At 63.4% G+C, this 20,302-nt stretch overlaps 1 protein-coding gene across 2 annotated transcripts; it reads right to left on the bottom strand.

Moving 5' to 3' along the window:
• Nucleotides 1-381: 381 nt before the first annotated feature.
• Nucleotides 382-17,865, bottom strand: PPP1R26 (protein phosphatase 1 regulatory subunit 26). Of its 2 annotated transcripts, XR_012247446.1 has the most exons (3): nt 17,681-17,865; nt 1,463-6,650; nt 382-1,336 (listed from the first exon to the last, which is right to left on the bottom strand). XR_012247446.1 is itself a non-coding variant. In XM_073640752.1 (2 exons), the coding sequence occupies exon 2, from the start codon at nt 6,594-6,596 to the stop codon at nt 3,276-3,278; it is 3,321 nt and encodes a 1,106-aa protein (XP_073496853.1). In that variant the 5' UTR covers nt 6,597-6,650; nt 17,681-17,865; the 3' UTR covers nt 1,433-3,275. The 2 variants fall into 2 exon arrangements, 1 of the variants encoding a protein (XP_073496853.1); XM_073640752.1 differs by lacking the exon at nt 382-1,336 and having other exon boundaries at nt 1,433-6,650.
• Between the last annotated feature and the right edge of the window lie 2,437 nt (nt 17,866-20,302).

Genomic DNA, 20,302 nt, shown 5'->3' with positions numbered 1-20,302 from the left:
GTCACCTATGAGGTCTCGCCCATCACTAGGCCTCATGTGAGGTCATATGGCCTAGAACGTGCAAGAGGCGACTAGGATGTCACAGACAAACAGATTTGGGCAGCGCAATTCTTTCTGCTCAACTCTAGCAGCCATATTTTACCGTCTGTATTCCCAAGTAAAGCTCGGACCCCCGACTGAACCGAACTTGTTGCAACATAGCGATCTTGTATATCCAGGAGGAATCCACGTGTTACCCTGGAATACAGAGAGTGAACCGCTGCTGACAACACGCTTGTCTGAACAAGTCCTTATAGTCAGCGCTAAGTGCAGGTGATAAAATCATGAAACACAGTGACACTAATACAGTACACCCTTTTATAAGGAAAGGAAATTCAGCTTTATGTAAAACACAGAACTTGATCAATCTTGAATAAAAGCAACACAAACTCTGGGAATCTCAATGTCAAGGCCCCCGTTGTGGTTTTTCTCTTTCTCATCAAAAGGAAAAAAGAAGAGATTAACATTTTTACACAATTTACAATATCTACAGATTAGAACGTGGTGAGAAGTCAGGAAGCAAACAGAAAACAGTGATCAGCTGAGGACACCTCCCGGACGCCGCATCCACGGGAACAAATGTTCAAGAAATCAGCAAAAAAAAATCCAAACATTTCAAGAATGTAAAAAACTGTATTGAAAAAAAAGTGCAAATAAATCCTTCAAGTGCCCAAAAGGCTTAAAAGCTAGACATAAAAAGACACTAAAATCAAGGTGAAAAGTAAAATATTTACATTTTATCAAATTTCACAAATTATTATTTTTGGAATGTTCTTGGGACTTCCCGGAATCTGTGAGGGAAATGAAGCAGGCGAGGCCCCCCACACCTGCGGGTGACCATTATTATTATTGGGGGTCCACTGCAGACTTCAGATATAATGGGCCTCCTTAAAGGGAATGTGTCAGAGTATTTTTATCTTTTTTCACAAAAATTTTCCTTATAAAGGCTATGTGCCCACAATGCAGATTTGAAGCAGAAATTTCCTGGGCATTTCTGCATCTCCTTGGCAGAAAAAATGCATGCGGATTTTACATGAGTTTTTCCAAGCAATTTTGAGCATCACTTGGCAAAGAGCTTGACAAGTTGGTCACAATAAAAATCCATGCAACTGGCATGGATTTATATTGTGTGACCAACTTCGAGGAAATTTCTACCATCAAATGCTGCATCTAAAGTAAAAAAAAAAAATTAAAAAAGTAAAAAAATAAAAAACCTTATATTCACCTCTCCAGTGGCCCCCGGTCTCCGCCCGGCAGCGTCCTCTCTCCTCGGCGTCCCGCGGTGTACTGGCAGGACCTGTGGTGACGTCATTTAGTCAGCTGATGGTCAGGCGACCATCACCTGACAGCTGACGTCAGAGGTCGAGTGACTATCAGCTGACTAAATGACGTCACCGCAGGTCCTGCCAGTACAACACAGGACGCCGAGGAGAGAGTACGCTGCCGGGAGGAGACCGAGGGCCGCCGGAGAGGTGACTGAATTCTTTACTTTTGAATTCTTTACTTTTTAACTTGCAGGTACCATGGGTTGGAGGAGAGTCTCATCTTCTCCCAACCCAGATACCATCCGCGCATTGAACCGCATAACATCTGCATGTATACATGCGGATATTATGCGGTTCAATGCAAGTCAATGGGTGCGATTTCGCTGCAAAATCGCGCCCAAATTGGTAGTGCTGCGGATTTTTCTGCAATAATACGCAGCGAAAATTTCTGCAGCATGTGCACAGCACATGCGGATTATCATTGGGATACAACCCAGACCTCTAACCAAGCGATTTTAATGCTCTTCCGAGGCGAAAATCCCGCCACGGAAAAGCATTAAATCCGGATCGTGGGCACTCAGCCTAAATTTCCTTTTTTCTTTTTTTAAAGGGGTGGTCTATTTTTAGAAAAGCAGGCCTCAAAATGAGTAAATTGCCTAAAAAACTCAGTAGGTACTCTCACTCCAAAGGTCCAGCGCCAGCTCCCCGCCGCTGTTCCAGTCCTTGTGTTTTGGCTGCACCACTCTGGCCGTCACAGAGCTCAGCATTACTAGTCATCAACCTCTGCACAAGCACGGAGCTCAGGGACTGATTACAGCGGTAATGTATAGGGTTGTAGCCAACACCAGGAATAAAGCAGCGGTGGGGAGCCAGCACTAGACCCAGGGAGGATTAGTATATGCCAAGTTTGTTATTTTACACAGTTTGGGGACAACTTTCCTGCAAGTGGACAATCCCTTTAACCTCTTTTCGATCAGCACTGTACACCAGAGCGTTGGTGTCGGCCTAAGAGCAGAGACCACACTATTTACATCGGGAGCCGGCTGGAATATACAGCTGGACTCCTGCTGCAACGGCAGAGATCAGAAATAACACTAATCTCAGTTAATCGCTTAGATGCTTTGGTCAATAGTAGCCACGTCATCTGATGTGATACAAAGAGAAGCCTCTATTCTTATCTACCAACGTGACTGCGGTTTCTCATTGCAGATGGCGACGTGAAGTCCCCAGGTCCGCCATTTTTCTATACCTGCCACATTGATAATACTGTAGAGAGTTTGCCAGCAATCAAGAGAGATCGCATGATCTAGTTCCCTGACAGCACGAAAATTTTTTTTTTTAAAATGTTAAAAAGGACCAGGATCCACCGTTCACAAAAGACGATGGACACAGCTCACCTCCTACCCTGCACAATGACTCCTGTTCAGGTTGCAGAGCATGCCCACAACGCTCTCCCATAGAAGTCAATGAATATTTTCAGTCTATTTATTACTATGGTACAATCTAAATAAAGAAAAAAATATATAGGCGACACATTCCCTGTAAAGCAGACCACCGGGGGCAGAGATAATCCACATGCACCTGCTGTTGTCAGACGCTTCTTATTCCTGGAGTGATTACGGACACAGGATTATGACCATCTCTGCCCTAACATGGAAGTACCAAGGTGACGCACAAGATCTGCATTATCCTCCTCTTTGCCCAGAGCTGTATATATTATATACTCTGCCTATGTGCCACAGGTTTCACTGCTCCCGCATCAGATAACGCAGTCTTCTTATATAATCGCCTGTATACCTCCAAATGAAAATCCCTATTAGTAATGTAAAAGTAGAAAAGTTACACATTGCTTTGTCTATATGCATTTATGGGGTTTAGGATATACCTGTCCCTCGACCCCCAAAAAGGGGCAAATGCCAAGGCATGCCTCAGGTCAGTTCTCTATATACATCTATAATACATCTCTAGTACTTACACCTCATCTTTATGCACCTTTCTACCTTCTGCTCGCTCAGTTACATTACGGCACCTGCTTTCTCCATCTAGTAGCCCTGCCGTCGTCTCGCTTGCTCTGGCTTTGGTAATGAGGGTGGGGATCTCTCCTGCCTTTCCGGGGGCAATGACCATGGTATCGCTATTTCGGGTTTGCTGAAAGGAGAATGGGGCAGTGCATGCAGACGTGTGGGACGCTACCTGACCCGGACAATACTGAATACTCATTAAGTTCAGGCCAGGGTCATACGTGGCAGCATTGATGGGGAGACACAAGGAGCCAGAAGTTTCTTGCACCACTTTGGTAGTTACGACATACAGTGCGGGGCGGACCATGGGGGCGCCCAGAGAGAATGCAGGGGCTTGTACAACTTTAGGCTGCTCTAAAATAAGTGTTTTGTTCTGGCAGTTCCCCAGCTGAGCGATGGCTCCTCCAGGATTGTAGAAGTCAGTGGCCAACCTGGTAGCCCCCGACTTCCCCACGTTCAATAGAAGCTGCTGCTCAGTTCCTGAAATGTATTTAAGACCAGCAACAAAGTTCCCGGAAATGGGGATGTTCCCCTGACAACTGTTCACACCAGTCCTTATCAGAACCCTGTCCGGAGGAGCTGGCAGCACTTTCTCTCCTGGCCTTGCAATCCTGTTTTGATCTACAAAGCACTCGCTGTTGACGATGACGCTGCAGACAGGAGAGGTTGTCTTTTCTACGCCTTTGGGTAGCTGCAGCGTTGCGCCTGGGGATGCGTCGTCTTTATATCCGTATAGACGCTGTGTCGCCGGGGTGCTGGAGCGATCTTTCTCGCGGACTTTCTGGAGAATGGTCTCAGTCACGGAGCTCGATAACACCCCGGGCTCTTTCCGTATGGTTGTGGGATTAATAATGCATATTGGAGTAGTCTCGGTCCTGTTAACAGTTGGAGCAATCAAAGGTGCAGTGGTCTCTTGTGTGGCACTAAGTTCCACAGATTCCCGAGCTCTATCGGCTAGAAATTTCCGTATTTCTTGCTCTATGCTATCATCGCTGTCCACCGAGCTGCTGTCTTGGTTATCGGGCAAGGCACTACATATCTTCACAGACTTGTCAGAGGCACAAGCAAGTTTGGACTCAACAGTTTTGCTAACAGAAGACAACTCTACATTTCCCACCAGGATCTTTTTCTCATCTTTCAGTTTCAAGATAGTCTTTGATTTTTTGAAGGAATTATCTTTTGCGTCACTGGAAACGACAAGGCAGCTTTTGACAACCAGAGGTTTGGTGCTGCAATCCTTCTGATCCGTAACACCCACTGGTTCCAACAGTCTTGTGGTGGTCTCAGCGAATCGGACCTTCTTCTTACATTGCGGTCGGCCATCCTTTGGTCTCTTTTTGCATTTTCTTTTGGACCTTAGTAAGTCTTTTATAGCAGAGTCCAAGTCTTCATCGCTGTCCAGAGAGCTGCTCTTATCGCCGCTGAAGTTGCTCCTCATTTTTATGTACCGTTTCCGCTTTTCTCCACTTGCTCCAGGAGAATACTCCAGACGTTCCACAGCCTGGATAATGTGATGCCTGGCATCCTCTGCTTGGCAGGGAGGTTTAGGACAGCCGCCAGGACCAGTCTCTATAGTCTTAACCTGTACATGTTTACTCAAGGATGAATGTCCTGGGCTGCTATCTACATTCACAGACTCAACACCTTTCCTAGGAGAGTCCTTAAGTACAACTTTGTTGTCACTTCCTTTGCCTTCACTAGTCCCAGCAGCCTTAGTATTGGGAAGGAATGACTGTTTTTGGAGTTCAGACATTTGTTCCTTTGAGGGTTGTTTGGCTGAGGTCACACAGAGACTCTCAACTTGAGCTTTATGGGCCAAAAATGTTCTTATTTCTTGTTCTATGCTGTCATCACTGTCAACCGAGCTGTCGCTAGAACATGGAGATGAAGGCTGAGCTGACGGCTTGTCCTGCGAAGAGACAAAAGATCTTTCCGACTGTGAAGGCAATATTGTTTTAGAGATGTCCAGTATGGCCTCTGCACACATTAGCTCCGCTGCAGTCTCTGCCCTGCGTGTTGCTGCTGCTTCATCTCCAGAATGCAGCGCCTTCTTATATGGGAAGTTCTGAGACGCAGAGGGTTTAATGTTGGGCAGTTTCCTCTTCCTGCAGTCTGTGGCCTTCTTGTGGGGTTCGAGAAGAGTGTTCTTCATCTGGCAGTGACCACCATCAGACGCCGTGTTTTTCCCATCTTTCTCTGGAGAGGTCCTATCAGCGGAGCTTAGGGTTCCTTCTAATCTGCTTTTTTCCAGCTGGTACAGTTGAATGGCCTCCTCAATCCCATCATCACTGCTGGAGTCTGAAAGCTCGGGACTCTGGGCAGGAGCAGGAGGCAGCGGCCTCAGGACATTGGGCTTAGAGGGGACGAGCACAGTCTTGGGGCGGATGATACTTTTTGAGCTTTCTGCTTTGGATTTCAGATTCCTAGCAAGTAGATCAAGGCTTTCGAGGACTGTTTTCACCGCTGGCGCCTTAATTCCCTGCTTGGGGCGCGGTTTCTCTACCTTGGTGGGTTTTGATTTTAGTTTGGCTGCAGAGTGGCTGCTTGTTGCTTTCTTACAAGGGCTGGTCTCGTTCACATTGTTCTGCAGCTTCTTCTCAATCAAAAACTGTTCAATTTCCTTTTTGATGCTTTCCTCAAAGGAGTCGTCGCTCCCCACACTGTCTGGTGATGAGCATCGGGACTGGCTGGGCCCTGGAAAGAAATTGCACACTTTGGGTGACGTCACCATCTTGACGGGAGACTTCCTGGCCAGGACATCATTTTGAGCGGATTTTACTTGTTCTCCATCACTCTCAGGGAGGTCTGGTATTTTCGCCGCAGGAGAGCAGGACAGGGGCGGGGTGGCAACCTTGTTCTTTAGGTATTCCTGGATAGCTTCTTCTATGCCTCTGTCTACAGAATCGTCGCTGTCCGAGTCCAGAGCCAGACCCATGAAGTCAGAGTCCTCCTCTATAGTGTCTCTGAAATGTGCTGGAACGATGAGTGTGGCCTTTTCTCTGGCGTTTTCCCTGAAGAGGGTAGGACTGGATTTCAGTCCTCCATTGATAATAAGCTCCCCCTTTCTGTTCTTCTGCATAATCCGCTCATATTCGAGATTCACAGTCCCAGAAGACTCACCACTCTGTGGACTGTCTATGGTGCCCTCAAGCTCGGGGGCCACCTGTGCAGGCTGTGGAAGGGATGTGGGCACTCTGCATGGGACGTTACACCCAAACGGCGTCCATTGTGTCTGAAAAGCTGCCGGAGGAGGGGCATTCAGAAGGAACATTATAGCTGCAGCTGCGAGAGCTGCAAAAGCAAACACTCCGGAAGAGCTCACGTCCTATAAAGAAAGGAAAAGAACAAATGAGAATCTACAAAATCATTCATAAAAAGCAAACAAGTAAAGGAATATCAAAACAGAACCCGGCACTACAACAGTGAGCATGTTGAGGGGGCGCGCGGTGCCACCCGCGCAGTGGACAGAGGGGCCTCCCCCGCGCAGTGGACGGTGGGGCGCGCGGTGTGCCCCGCAGTGGACGGTGGGGCGGGGTGTGCCCCGCAGTGGACGGTGGGGCGGGGTGTGCCCCGCAGTGGACGGTGGGGCGGGGTGTGCCCCGCAGTGGACGGTGGGGCGGGGTGTGCGGTGGGCCCCGCAGTGGACGGTGGGGCGGGGTGTGCGGTGGGCCCCGCAGTGGACGGTGGGGCGGGGTGTGCGGTGGGCCCCGCAGTGGACGGTGGGGCGGGGTGTGCGGTGGGCCCCGCAGTGGACGGTGGGGCGGGGTGTGCGGTGGGCCCCGCAGTGGACGGTGGGGCGGGGTGTGCGGTGGGCCCCGCAGTGGACGGTGGGGCGGGGTGTGCGGTGGGCCCCGCAGTGGACGGTGGGGCGGGGTGTGCGGTGGGCCCCGCAGTGGACGGTGGGGCGGGGTGTGCGGTGGGCCCCGCAGTGGACGGTGGGGCGGGGTGTGCGGTGGGCCCCGCAGTGGACGGTGGGGCGGGGTGTGCGGTGGGCCCCGCAGTGGACGGTGGGGCGGGGTGTGCGGTGGGCCCCGCAGTGGACGGTGGGGCGGGGTGTGCGGTGGGCCCCGCAGTGGACGGTGGGGCGGGGTGTGCGGTGGGCCCCGCAGTGGACGGTGGGGCGGGGTGTGCGGTGGGCCCCGCAGTGGACGGTGGGGCGGGGTGTGCGGTGGGCCCCGCAGTGGACGGTGGGGCGGGGTGTGCGGTGGGCCCCGCAGTGGACGGTGGGGCGGGGTGTGCGGTGGGCCCCGCAGTGGACGGTGGGGCGGGGTGTGCGGTGGGCCCCGCAGTGGACGGTGGGGCGGGGTGTGCGGTGGGCCCCGCAGTGGACGGTGGGGCGGGGTGTGCGGTGGGCCCCGCAGTGGACGGTGGGGCGGGGTGTGCGGTGGGCCCCGCAGTGGACGGTGGGGTGGGGTGTGCGGTGGGCCCCGCAGTGGACGGTGGGGTGGGGTGTGCGGTGGGCCCCGCAGTGGACGGTGGGGTGGGGTGTGCGGTGGGCCCCGCAGTGGACGGTGGGGTGGGGTGTGCGGTGGGCCCCGCAGTGGACGGTGGGGTGGGGTGTGCGGTGGGCCCCGCAGTGGACGGTGGGGTGGGGTGTGCGGTGGGCCCCGCAGTGGACGGTGGGGTGGGGTGTGCGGTGGGCCCCGCAGTGGACGGTGGGGTGGGGTGTGCGGTGGGCCCCGCAGTGGACGGTGGGGTGGGGTGTGCGGTGGGCCCCGCAGTGGACGGTGGGGTGGGGTGTGCGGTGGGCCCCGCAGTGGACGGTGGGGTGGGGTGTGCGGTGGGCCCCGCAGTGGACGGTGGGGTGGGGTGTGCGGTGGGCCCCGCAGTGGACGGTGGGGTGGGGTGTGCGGTGGGCCCCGCAGTGGACGGTGGGGTGGGGTGTGCGGTGGGCCCCGCAGTGGACGGTGGGGTGGGGTGTGCGGTGGGCCCCGCAGTGGACGGTGGGGTGGGGTGTGCGGTGGGCCCCGCAGTGGACGGTGGGGTGGGGTGTGCGGTGGGCCCCGCAGTGGACGGTGGGGTGGGGTGTGCGGTGGGCCCCGCAGTGGACGGTGGGGTGGGGTGTGCGGTGGGCCCCGCAGTGGACGGTGGGGTGGGGTGTGCGGTGGGCCCCGCAGTGGACGGTGGGGTGGGGTGTGCGGTGGGCCCCGCAGTGGACGGTGGGGTGGGGTGTGCGGTGGGCCCCGCAGTGGACGGTGGGGTGGGGTGTGCGGTGGGCCCCGCAGTGGACGGTGGGGTGGGGTGTGCGGTGGGCCCCGCAGTGGACGGTGGGGTGGGGTGTGCGGTGGGCCCCGCAGTGGACGGTGGGGTGGGGTGTGCGGTGGGCCCCGCAGTGGACGGTGGGGTGGGGTGTGCGGTGGGCCCCGCAGTGGACGGTGGGGTGGGGTGTGCGGTGGGCCCCGCAGTGGACGGTGGGGTGGGGTGTGCGGTGGGCCCCGCAGTGGACGGTGGGGTGGGGTGTGCGGTGGGCCCCGCAGTGGACGGTGGGGTGGGGTGTGCGGTGGGCCCCGCAGTGGACGGTGGGGTGGGGTGTGCGGTGGGCCCCGCAGTGGACGGTGGGGTGGGGTGTGCGGTGGGCCCCGCAGTGGACGGTGGGGTGGGGTGTGCGGTGGGCCCCGCAGTGGACGGTGGGGTGGGGTGTGCGGTGGGCCCCGCAGTGGACGGTGGGGTGGGGTGTGCGGTGGGCCCCGCAGTGGACGGTGGGGTGGGGTGGGCCCCGCAGTGGACGGTGGGGTGGGGTGGGCCCCGCAGTGGACGGTGGGGTGGGGTGGGCCCCGCAGTGGACGGTGGGGTGGGGTGGGCCCCGCAGTGGACGGTGGGGTGGGGTGGGCCCCGCAGTGGACGGTGGGGTGGGCGGTGGGCCCCGCAGTGGACGGTGGGGTGGGGTGGGCGGTGGGCCCCGCAGTGGACGGTGGGGTGGGGTGGGCGGTGGGCCCCGCAGTGGACGGTGGGGTGGGGTGGGCGGTGGGCCCCGCAGTGGACGGTGGGGTGGGGTGGGCGGTGGGCCCCGCAGTGGACGGTGGGGTGGGGTGGGCGGTGGGCCCCGCAGTGGACGGTGGGGTGGGGTGGGCGGTGGGCCCCGCAGTGGACGGTGGGGTGGGGTGGGCGGTGTGCCCCGCAGTGGACGGTGGGGTGGGGTGGGCGGTGTGCCCCGCAGTGGACGGTGGGGTGGGGTGGGCGGTGTGCCCCGCAGTGGACGGTGGGGTGGGGTGGGCGGTGTGCCCCGCAGTGGACGGTGGGGTGGGGTGGGCGGTGTGCCCCGCAGTGGACGGTGGGGTGGGGTGGGCGGTGTGCCCCGCAGTGGACGGTGGGGTGGGGTGGGCGGTGTGCCCCGCAGTGGACGGTGGGGTGGGGTGGGCGGTGTGCCCCGCAGTGGACGGTGGGGTGGGCGGTGTGCCCCGCAGTGGACGGTGGGGTGGGGTGGGCGGTGTGCACCGCAGTGGACGGTGGGGTGGGGTGGGCGGTGTGCCCCGCAGTGGACGGTGGGGTGGGGTGGGCGGTGTGCCCCGCAGTGGACGGTGGGGTGGGCGGTGTGCCCCGCAGTGGACGGTGGGGTGGGCGGTGTGCCCCGCAGTGGACGGTGGGGTGGGCGGTGTGCCCCGCAGTGGACGGTGGGGTGGGCGGTGTGCCCCGCAGTGGACGGTGGGGTGGGCGGTGTCCCCCGCAGTGGACGGTGGGGTGGGCGGTGTCCCCCGCAGTGGACGGTGGGGTGGGGTGGGCGGTGTCCCCCGCAGTGGACGGTGGGGTGGGGTGTGGGGTGTGCCCCGCAGTGGACGGTGGGGTGGGGTGTGCCCCGCAGTGGACGGTGGGGTGGGGTGGGCGGTGTCCCCCGCAGTGGACGGTGGGGTGGGCGGTGTCCCCCGCAGTGGACGGTGGGGTGGGCGGTGTCCCCCGCAGTGGACGGTGGGGTGGGGTGGGCGGTGTCCCCCGCAGTGGACGGTGGGGTGGGGTGGGCGGTGTGCCCCGCAGTGGACGGTGGGGTGTGGGGTGTGCCCCGCAGTGGACGGTGGGGTGGGGTGCGGGGTGTGCCCCGCAGTGGACGGTGGGGTGTGCCCCGCAGTGGACGGTGGGGTGTCCCCCGCAGTGGACGGTGGGGTGTCCCCCGCAGTGGACGGTGGGGGGTGGGGTGTCCCCCGCAGTGGACGGTGGGGGGTGGGGTGTCCCCCGCAGTGGACGGTGGGGGGTGGGGTGTCCCCCGCAGTGGACGGTGGGGGGTGGGGTGTCCCCCGCAGTGGACGGTGGGGTGTCCCCCGCAGTGGACGGTGGGGGGTGCGGTGTCCCCCGCAGTGGACGGTGGGGGGTGCGGTGTCCCCCGCAGTGGACGGTGGGGGGTGCGGTGTCCCCCGCAGTGGACGGTGGGGGGTGCGGTGTCCCCCGCAGTGGACGGTGGGGGGTGCGGTGTCCCCCGCAGTGGACGGTGGGGGGTGCGGTGTCCCCCGCAGTGGACGGTGCGGTGTCCCCCGCAGTGGACGGTGCGGTGTCCCCCGCAGTGGACGGTGCGGTGTCCCCCGCAGTGGACGGTGGGGGGTGCGGTGTCCCCCGCAGTGGACGGTGGGGGGTGCGGTGTCCCCCGCAGTGGACGGTGGGGGGTGCGGTGTCCCCCGCAGTGGACGGTGGGGGGTGCGGTGTCCCCCGCAGTGGACGGTGGGGGGTGCGGTGTCCCCCGCAGTGGACGGTGGGGGGTGCGGTGTCCCCCGCAGTGGACGGTGGGGGGTGCGGTGTCCCCCGCAGTGGACGGTGGGGGGTGCGGTGTCCCCCGCAGTGGACGGTGGGGGGTGCGGTGTCCCCCGCAGTGGACGGTGGGGGGTGCGGTGTCCCCCGCAGTGGACGGTGGGGGGTGGGGTGTCCCCCGCAGTGGACGGTGGGGGGTGGGGTGTGCGGTGTCCCCCGCAGTGGACGGTGGGGGGTGGGGTGTGCGGTGTCCCCCGCAGTGGACGGTGGGGGGTGGGGTGTGCGGTGTCCCCCGCAGTGGACGGTGGGGTGTGCGGTGTCCCCCGCAGTGGACGGTGGGGTGTGCGGTGTCCCCCGCAGTGGACGGTGGGGTGGGGTGGGCGGTGTGCCCCGCAGTGGACGGTGGGGTGGGGTGGGCGGTGTGCCCCGCAGTGGACGGTGGGGTGGGGTGGGCGGTGTGCCCCGCAGTGGACGGTGGGGTGGGGTGGGCGGTGTGCCCCGCAGTGGACGGTGGGGTGGGGTGGGCGGTGTGCCCCGCAGTGGACGGTGGGGTGGGGTGGGCGGTGTGCCCCGCAGTGGACGGTGGGGTGGGGTGGGCGGTGTGCCCCGCAGTGGACGGTGGGGTGGGGTGGGCGGTGTGCCCCGCAGTGGACGGTGGGGTGGGGTGGGCGGTGTGCCCCGCAGTGGACGGTGGGGTGGGGTGGGCGGTGTGCCCCGCAGTGGACGGTGGGGTGGGGTGGGCGGTGTGCCCCGCAGTGGACGGTGGGGTGGGGTGGGCGGTGTGCCCCGCAGTGGACGGTGGGGTGGGCGGTGTGCCCCGCAGTGGACGGTGGGGTGGGCGGTGTGCCCCGCAGTGGACGGTGGGGTGGGGTGGGCGGTGTGCCCCGCAGTGGACGGTGGGGTGGGGTGGGCGGTGTGCCCCGCAGTGGACGGTGGGGTGGGGTGGGCGGTGTGCCCCGCAGTGGACGGTGGGGTGGGGTGGGCGGTGTGCCCCGCAGTGGACGGTGGGGTGGGGTGGGCGGTGTGCCCCGCAGTGGACGGTGGGGTGGGGTGGGCGGTGTGCCCCGCAGTGGACGGTGGGGTGGGGTGGGCGGTGTGCCCCGCAGTGGACGGTGGGGTGGGGTGGGCGGTGTGCCCCGCAGTGGACGGTGGGGTGGGGTGGGCGGTGTGCCCCGCAGTGGACGGTGGGGTGGGGTGGGCGGTGTGCCCCGCAGTGGACGGTGGGGTGGGGTGGGCGGTGTGCCCCGCAGTGGACGGTGGGGTGGGGTGGGCGGTGTGCCCCGCAGTGGACGGTGGGGTGGGGTGGGCGGTGTGCCCCGCAGTGGACGGTGGGGTGGGGTGGGCGGTGTGCCCCGCAGTGGACGGTGGGGTGGGGTGGGCGGTGTGCCCCGCAGTGGACGGTGGGGTGGGGTGGGCGGTGTGCCCCGCAGTGGACGGTGGGGTGGGGTGGGCGGTGTGCCCCGCAGTGGACGGTGGGGTGGGCGGTGTGCCCCGCAGTGGACGGTGGGGTGGGCGGTGTGCCCCGCAGTGGACGGTGGGGTGGGCGGTGTGCCCCGCAGTGGACGGTGGGGTGGGCGGTGTGCCCCGCAGTGGACGGTGGGGTGGGCGGTGTCCCCCGCAGTGGACGGTGGGGTGGGCGGTGTCCCCCGCAGTGGACGGTGGGGTGGGCGGTGTCCCCCGCAGTGGACGGTGGGGTGGGGTGGGCGGTGTCCCCCGCAGTGGACGGTGGGGTGGGGTGTGGGGTGTGCCCCGCAGTGGACGGTGGGGTGGGGTGTGGGGTGTGCCCCGCAGTGGACGGTGGGGTGTGCCCCGCAGTGGACGGTGGGGTGTGCCCCGCAGTGGACGGTGGGGTGTGCCCCGCAGTGGACGGTGGGGTGTGCCCCGCAGTGGACGGTGGGGTGTGCCCCGCAGTGGACGGTGGGGTGTGCCCCGCAGTGGACGGTGGGGTGTCCCCCGCAGTGGACGGTGGGGTGTCCCCCGCAGTGGACGGTGGGGGTGCGGTGTCCCCCGCAGTGGACGGTGGGGGGTGCGGTGTCCCCCGCAGTGGACGGTGGGGGGTGCGGTGTCCCCCGCAGTGGACGGTGGGGGGTGCGGTGTCCCCCGCAGTGGACGGTGGGGGGTGCGGTGTCCCCCGCAGTGGACGGTGCGGTGTCCCCCGCAGTGGACGGTGGGGGGTGCGGTGTCCCCCGCAGTGGACGGTGGGGGGTGCGGTGTCCCCCGCAGTGGACGGTGCGGTGTCCCCCGCAGTGGACGGTGGGGGGTGCGGTGTCCCCCGCAGTGGACGGTGGGGGGTGCGGTGTCCCCCGCAGTGGACGGTGGGGGGTGCGGTGTCCCCCGCAGTGGACGGTGGGGGGTGGGGTGTCCCCCGCAGTGGACGGTGGGGGGTGGGGTGTGCGGTGTCCCCCGCAGTGGACGGTGGGGGGTGGGGTGTGCGGTGTCCCCCGCAGTGGACGGTGGGGGGTGGGGTGTGCGGTGTCCCCCGCAGTGGACGGTGGGGGGTGCGGTGTCCCCCGCAGTGGACGGTGGGGGGTGCGGTGTCCCCCGCAGTGGACGGTGGGGGGTGCGGTGTCCCAAGCAGTGGACGGTGGGGGGTGCGGTGTCCCAAGCAGTGGACGGTGGGGGGTGCGGTGTCCCAAGCAGTGGACGGTGGGGGGTGCGGTGTCCCAAGCAGTGGACGGTGGGGGGTGCGGTGTCCCAAGCAGTGGACGGTGGGGGGTGCGGTGTCCCCCGCAGTGGACGGTGGGGGGTGCGGTGTCCCCCGCAGTGGACGGTGGGGGGTGCGGTGTCCCCCGCAGTGGACGGTGGGGGGTGCGGTGTCCCCCGCAGTGGACGGTGGGGTGGGGTGGGCGGTGTGCCCCGCAGTGGACGGTGGGGTGGGGTGGGCGGTGTGCCCCGCAGTGGACGGTGGGGTGGGGTGGGCGGTGTGCCCCGCAGTGGACGGTGGGGTGGGGTGGGCGGTGTGCCCCGCAGTGGACGGTGGGGTGGGGTGGGCGGTGTGCCCCGCAGTGGGCGGTGTGCCCCGCAGTGGACGGTGGGGTGGGGTGGGCGGTGTGCCCCGCAGTGGACGGTGGGGTGGGGTGGGCGGTGTGCCCCGCAGTGGACGGTGGGGTGGGGTGGGCGGTGTGCCCCGCAGTGGACGGTGGGGTGGGGTGGGCGGTGTGCCCCGCAGTGGACGGTGGGGTGGGGTGGGCGGTGTGCCCCGCAGTGGACGGTGGGGTGGGCGGTGTGCCCCGCAGTGGACGGTGGGGTGGGCGGTGTGCCCCGCAGTGGACGGTGGGGTGGGCGGTGTGCCCCGCAGTGGACGGTGGGGTGGGCGGTGTGCCCCGCAGTGGACGGTTGGGTGGGCGGTGTGCCCCGCAGTGGACGGTGGGGTGGGCGGTGTGCCCCGCAGTGGACGGTGGGGTGGGCGGTGTGCCCCGCAGTGGACGGTGGGGTGGGCGGTGTCCCCCGCAGTGGACGGTGGGGTGGGGTGGGCGGTGTCCCCCGCAGTGGACGGTGGGGTGGGGTGGGCGGTGTGCCCCGCAGTGGACGGTGGGGTGGGGTGTGGGGTGTGCCCCGCAGTGGACGGTGGGGTGTGCCCCGCAGTGGACGGTGGGGTGTGCCCCGCAGTGGACGGTGGGGTGTCCCCCGCAGTGGACGGTGGGGGGTGCGGTGTCCCCCGCAGTGGACGGTGGGGGGTGCGGTGTCCCCCGCAGTGGACGGTGGGGGGTGCGGTGTCCCCCGCAGTGGACGGTGGGGGGTGCGGTGTCCCCCGCAGTGGACGGTGGGGGGTGCGGTGTCCCCCGCAGTGGACGGTGCGGTGTCCCCCGCAGTGGACGGTGGGGGGTGCGGTGTCCCCCGCAGTGGACGGTGCGGTGTCCCCCGCAGTGGACGGTGGGGGGTGCGGTGTCCCCCGCAGTGGACGGTGGGGGGTGCGGTGTCCCCCGCAGTGGACGGTGGGGGGTGGGGTGTCCCCCGCAGTGGACGGTGGGGGGTGGGGTGTCCCCCGCAGTGGACGGTGGGGGGTGGGGTGTGCGGTGTCCCCCGCAGTGGACGGTGGGGGGTGGGGTGTGCGGTGTCCCCCGCAGTGGACGGTGGGGGGTGGGGTGTGCGGTGTCCCCCGCAGTGGACGGTGGGGTGGGGTGTGCGGTGTCCCCCGCAGTGGACGGTGGGGTGGGGTGTGCCCCGCAGTGGACGGTGGGGGGTGCGGTGTGCCCCGCAGTGGACGGTGGGGGGTGCGGTGTGCCCCGCAGTGGACGGTGGGGTGGGGTGGGCGGTGTGCCCCGCAGTGGACGGTGGGGTGGGGTGGGCGGTGTGCCCCGCAGTGGACGGTGGGGTGGGGTGGGCGGTGTGCCCCGCAGTGGACGGTGGGGTGGGGTGGGCGGTGTGCCCCGCAGTGGACGGTGGGGTGGGGTGGGCGGTGTGCCCCGCAGTGGACGGTGGGGTGGGGTGGGCGGTGTGCCCCGCAGTGGACGGTGGGGTGGGGTGGGCGGTGTGCCCCGCAGTGGACGGTGGGGTGGGGTGGGCGGTGTGCCCCGCAGTGGACGGTGGGGTGGGGTGGGCGGTGTGCCCCGCAGTGGACGGTGGGGTGGGGTGGGCGGTGTGCCCCGCAGTGGACGGTGGGGTGGGGTGGGCGGTGTGCCCCGCAGTGGACGGTGGGGTGGGCGGTGTGCCCCGCAGTGGACGGTGGGGTGGGGTGGGCGGTGTGCCCCGCAGTGGACGGTGGGGTGGGGTGGGCGGTGTGCCCCGCAGTGGACGGTGGGGTGGGGTGGGCGGTGTGCCCCGCAGTGGACGGTGGGGTGGGCGGTGTGCCCCGCAGTGGACGGTGGGGTGGGCGGTGTGCCCCGCAGTGGACGGTGGGGTGGGCGGTGTGCCCCGCAGTGGACGGTGGGGTGGGCGGTGTGCCCCGCAGTGGACGGTGGGGTGGGCGGTGTGCCCCGCAGTGGACGGTGGGGTGGGCGGTGTGCCCCGCAGTGGACGGTGGGGTGGGCGGTGTCCCCCGCAGTGGACGGTGGGGTGGGCGGTGTCCCCCGCAGTGGACGGTGGGGTGGGCGGTGTCCCCCGCAGTGGACGGTGGGGTGGGCGGTGTCCCCCGCAGTGGACGGTGGGGTGGGGTGTGGGGTGTGCCCCGCAGTGGACGGTGGGGTGTGCCCCGCAGTGGACGGTGGGGTGTGCCCCGCAGTGGACGGTGGGGTGTGCCCCGCAGTGGACGGTGGGGTGTGCCCCGCAGTGGACGGTGGGGGGTGCGGTGTCCCCCGCAGTGGACGGTGGGGGGTGCGGTGTCCCCCGCAGTGGACGGTGGGGGGTGCGGTGTCCCCCGCAGTGGACGGTGGGGGGTGCGGTGTCCCCCGCAGTGGACGGTGGGGGGTGCGGTGTCCCCTGCAGTGGACGGTGGGGGGTGCGGTGTCCCCCGCAGTGGACGGTGCGGTGTCCCCCGCAGTGGACGGTGGGGGGTGCGGTGTCCCCCGCAGAGGACGGTGGGGGGTGCGGTGTCCCCCGCAGTGGACGGTGGGGGGTGGGGTGTCCCCCGCAGTGGACGGTGGGGGGTGGGGTGTGCGGTGTCCCCCGCAGTGGACGGTGGGGGGTGTGCGGTGTCCCCCGCAGTGGACGGTGGGGGTGGGGTGTGCGGTGTCCCCCGCAGTGGACGGTGGGGGGTGCGGTGTCCCCCGCAGTGGACGGTGGGGGGTGCGGTGTCCCCCGCAGTGGACGGTGGGGGGTGCGGTGTCCCCCGCAGTGGACGGTGGGGGGTGCGGTGTCCCCCGCAGTGGACGGTGGGGGGTGCGGTGTCCCCCGCAGTGGACGGTGGGGGGTGCGGTGTCCCCCGCAGTGGACGGTGGGGGGTGCGGTGTCCCCCGCAGTGGACGGTGGGGGGTGCGGTGTCCCCCGCAGTGGACGGTGGGGGGTGCGGTGTCCCCCGCAGTGGACGGTGGGGGGTGCGGTGTCCCCCGCAGTGGACGGTGGGGGGTGCGGTGTCCCCCGCAGTGGACGGTGGGGGGTGCGGTGTCCCCCGCAGTGGACGGTGGGGGGTGCGGTGTCCCCCGCAGTGGACGGTGGGGGGTGCGGTGTCCCCCGCAGTGGACGGTGGGGGGTGCGGTGTCCCCCGCAGTGGACGGTGGGGGGTGCGGTGTCCCCCGCAGTGGACGGTGGGGGGTGGGGTGTGCGGTGTCCCCCGCAGTGGACGGTGGGGGGTGGGGTGTGCGGTGTCCCCCGCAGTGGACGGTGGGGGGTGGGGTGTGCGGTGTCCCCCGCAGTGGACGGTGGGGGTGGGGTGTGCGGTGTCCCCCGCAGTGGACGGTGGGGGGTGGGGTGTGCGGTGTCCCCCGCTGTGGACGGTGGGGTGTGCGGTGTCCCCCGCTGTGGACGGTGGGGTGTGCGGTGTCCCCCGCAGTGGACGGTGGGGTGGGGTGGGGTGTGCGGTGTCCCCCGCAGTGGACGGTGGGGTGGGGTGGGGTGTGCGGTGTCCCCCGCAGTGGACGGTGGGGTGTGAGGTGTCCCCCGCAGTGGATGATGGGGTGTGCGGTGTCCCCCGCAGTGGATGGTGGCCGTGCAGAGCTCGGGCGGTGGTTGAGGCCTCCATGTCTCTGCACCGCCGCGCTCCCCGCCCTGTCTCCTCTCTTCTCCCCGGACCTCCGCTCCCGGCTGTGGTTGCCGCCTCCTCCCTGCTCTCCGCTCAGGCCCCGCCGCCTCTTTCCCGCTCGCACTCACCTCCTGGGCCGCTCCAGCCTCAGACCAGCACGGAGGACGCGATCCCCGCCCATCCCGGTGAAATGAGCCGCCGAACGAGCTGTGGACACCGGCACCAAAGAAGCGACCTCTCCGCAGCAGCAGCCGCACGGCGGGAACCCGCACGTTCAGGGCGATGTCATCACGTCCACAGCTCTGTGCGTCCTCCCTCTGTCACCATGGTGACGTGCACAGGCCTCGCTACTGTTAGTAGGCCCCGTGTACCTGAGAGAGCGCTGCAGTGTGGGGGGCGGTGACAAATCTCATAATCCGGGCGCTGCACTACGCCTCTCAGTTTGCTCCTATGTTTGCTCATGCTGGGAGTTGTAGTGTCACAACAGCTCACCTATGGTAAATGCAACCAATCAAGTAACAGCCTGGGAAATAAAAGCTGTCATCTGATTGGCTGCAACCTGGTCACATGATTACATCAATGGTTGATCACTAGTGATTTTCATTGTTTTTGGGTAAATGTGGCTCCGCGACGTTCTCGTAGCTCCCCTGCCCTACAGATTGTATCGGTGTCCAGCCTCATGACTATGACCGGACAGTCCCTTTAAATGAATCTCCAAGACTTAAAGGGGTGTTCCCATCTACGGCATGAGTACCTGTGTATAAGCAGCAGTCGGGATCACAGACAGCCAGACAGGTCATGTGGTGACGCTTGTATGGGAATTTCGGCCATGGCAGGGCTGTGGAGTCGGTAAGCCTGACCTCCAACTCCTCAATTTCCCTGACCTCCGACTCCACAGCCCGGCCTCACTACTGAGCGTGTACATAAAGTGCAGCACAGATTCATCTCAGCTAAAAGCCGAGATCCTCAGATCAGGAACAGAACACACATTGATTGGACATTTCACAGCTTTCCCAAATTCTTATGAAAAAAATGACAGCACATCCTGCAATGCACTAATGAACCCAATTTATTACATATTTTAGGAGTCTGAGTCGGTCCATTTTATAACGACTCCACCAAAATGGACACCGACTCCACGACTCTGACTCCACAGCCCTGTCTGTCACCTCGACCACCACCGGCTGCCGCACGCACATAGATTTCCATCTCTGCCATAAACGTCTGGAATGACGCCCCCTATTATCAGGACAGTCCTGGGTGCTTTGCATAAATACATATCACCCAGTGATGCATTGTGGGTCTCCCAGGACAAAGCCCCCAAACCAGCACTCCCTGAGCCCCTACACCAGTCCAGTGGTGAAAAGGTTCTCCAAAAATGTAATAAAATGGCCCCCCATCATGTCAGCATCTCGTCATATTCATGGGTCAGGACGTGCCACAGTCTGAAGAATCACAGCCCCTGAGACCTGTGGACCTGTATTGTAAGCACACATACCTACAGTACAGACCAAAAGTTTGGACACACCTACTCATTTAAAGATTTTTCTGTATTTTCATGACTATGAAAATTGTGCATTCACACTGAAGGCATCAAAACTATGAATTAACACATGTGGAATTATATACTTAACAAAAAAGTGTGAAACAACTGAAAATATGTCTTATATTCTAGGTTCTTCACAGTAGCCACCTTTTGCTTTGATGACTGCTTTGCACACTCTTGGCATTCTCTTGATGAGCTTCAAGAGGTAGTCAACGGAAATGGTCTTCCAACAATCTTGAAGGAGTTCCCAGAGATGCTTAGCACTTGTCGGTCCTTTTGCCTTCAGTCTGCGGTCCAGCTCACCCCAAACCATCTCGATTGGGTTCAGGTCTGGTGACTGTGGAGGCCAGGTCATCTGGCGTAGCACCCCATCACTCTCCTTCTTGGTCAAATAGCACTTACACAGCCTGGAGGTGTGTTTGGGGTCATTGTCCTGTTGAAAAATAAATGATGGTCCAACTAAACGCAAACTGGATGGAATAGCATGCCGCTGCAAGATGCTGTGGTAGCCATGCTGGTTCAGTATGCCTTCAATTTTGAATAAATCCCCAACAGTGTCACCAGCAAAGCACCCCTACACCATCACACCTCCTCCTCCATGCTTCACGGTGGGAACCAGTCATGTAGAGTCCATCCGTTCACCTTTTCTGCGTCGCACAAAGACACGGTGGTTGGAACCAAAGTTCTCAAATTTGGACTCATCAGACCAAAGCACAGATTTCCACTCGTCTAATGTCCATTCCTTGTGTTCTTTAGCCCAAACAAGTCTCTTTTGCTTGTTGCCTGTCCTTAGCAGTGGTTTCCTATCAGCTGTTTTACCATGAAGGCCTGAAGCACAAAGTCTCCTCTTAACAGTTGTTGAAGAGATGTGTCTGCTGCTAGAACTCTGTGTGTCATTGACCTGGTCTCTAATCTGAGCTGCTGTTAACCTGCGATTTCTGAGGCTGGTGACTCGGATAAACTTATCCTCAGAAGCAGAGGTGACTCTTGGTCTTCCTTTCCTGGGGCGGTCCTCATGTCAGCCTGTTTCTTTGTAGCGCTTGATGGTTTTTGCAACTGCACTTGAGGACACTTTCAAAGTTTTCCCAATTTTTCGGACTGATTAACCTTCATTTGTTAAAGTAATGATGGCCACTCGTTTTTCTTTACTTAGCTGCTTTTTTCTTGCCATAATACAAATTGTAACAGTCTATTCAGTAGGACT

The sequence above is a fragment of the Phyllobates terribilis genome, unplaced genomic scaffold, assembly GCF_046119375.1.
Source record: "Phyllobates terribilis strain yellow unplaced genomic scaffold, ASM4611937v1 Scaffold_7__3_contigs__length_470593459, whole genome shotgun sequence".
NCBI classification, from domain to species: domain Eukaryota; kingdom Metazoa; phylum Chordata; class Amphibia; order Anura; family Dendrobatidae; genus Phyllobates; species Phyllobates terribilis.
The sequence above is the reverse complement of the archived record's forward strand: the minus strand, read 5'-3'. Positions and strand labels throughout refer to the sequence as shown.

Bases quoted from the DNA above. Each gene is read 5' to 3' on its own strand.
- PPP1R26 (XM_073640752.1), bottom strand. From the start codon at position 6,596: ATGTTCCTTCTGAATGCCCCTCCTCCGGCAGCTTTTCAGACACAATGG.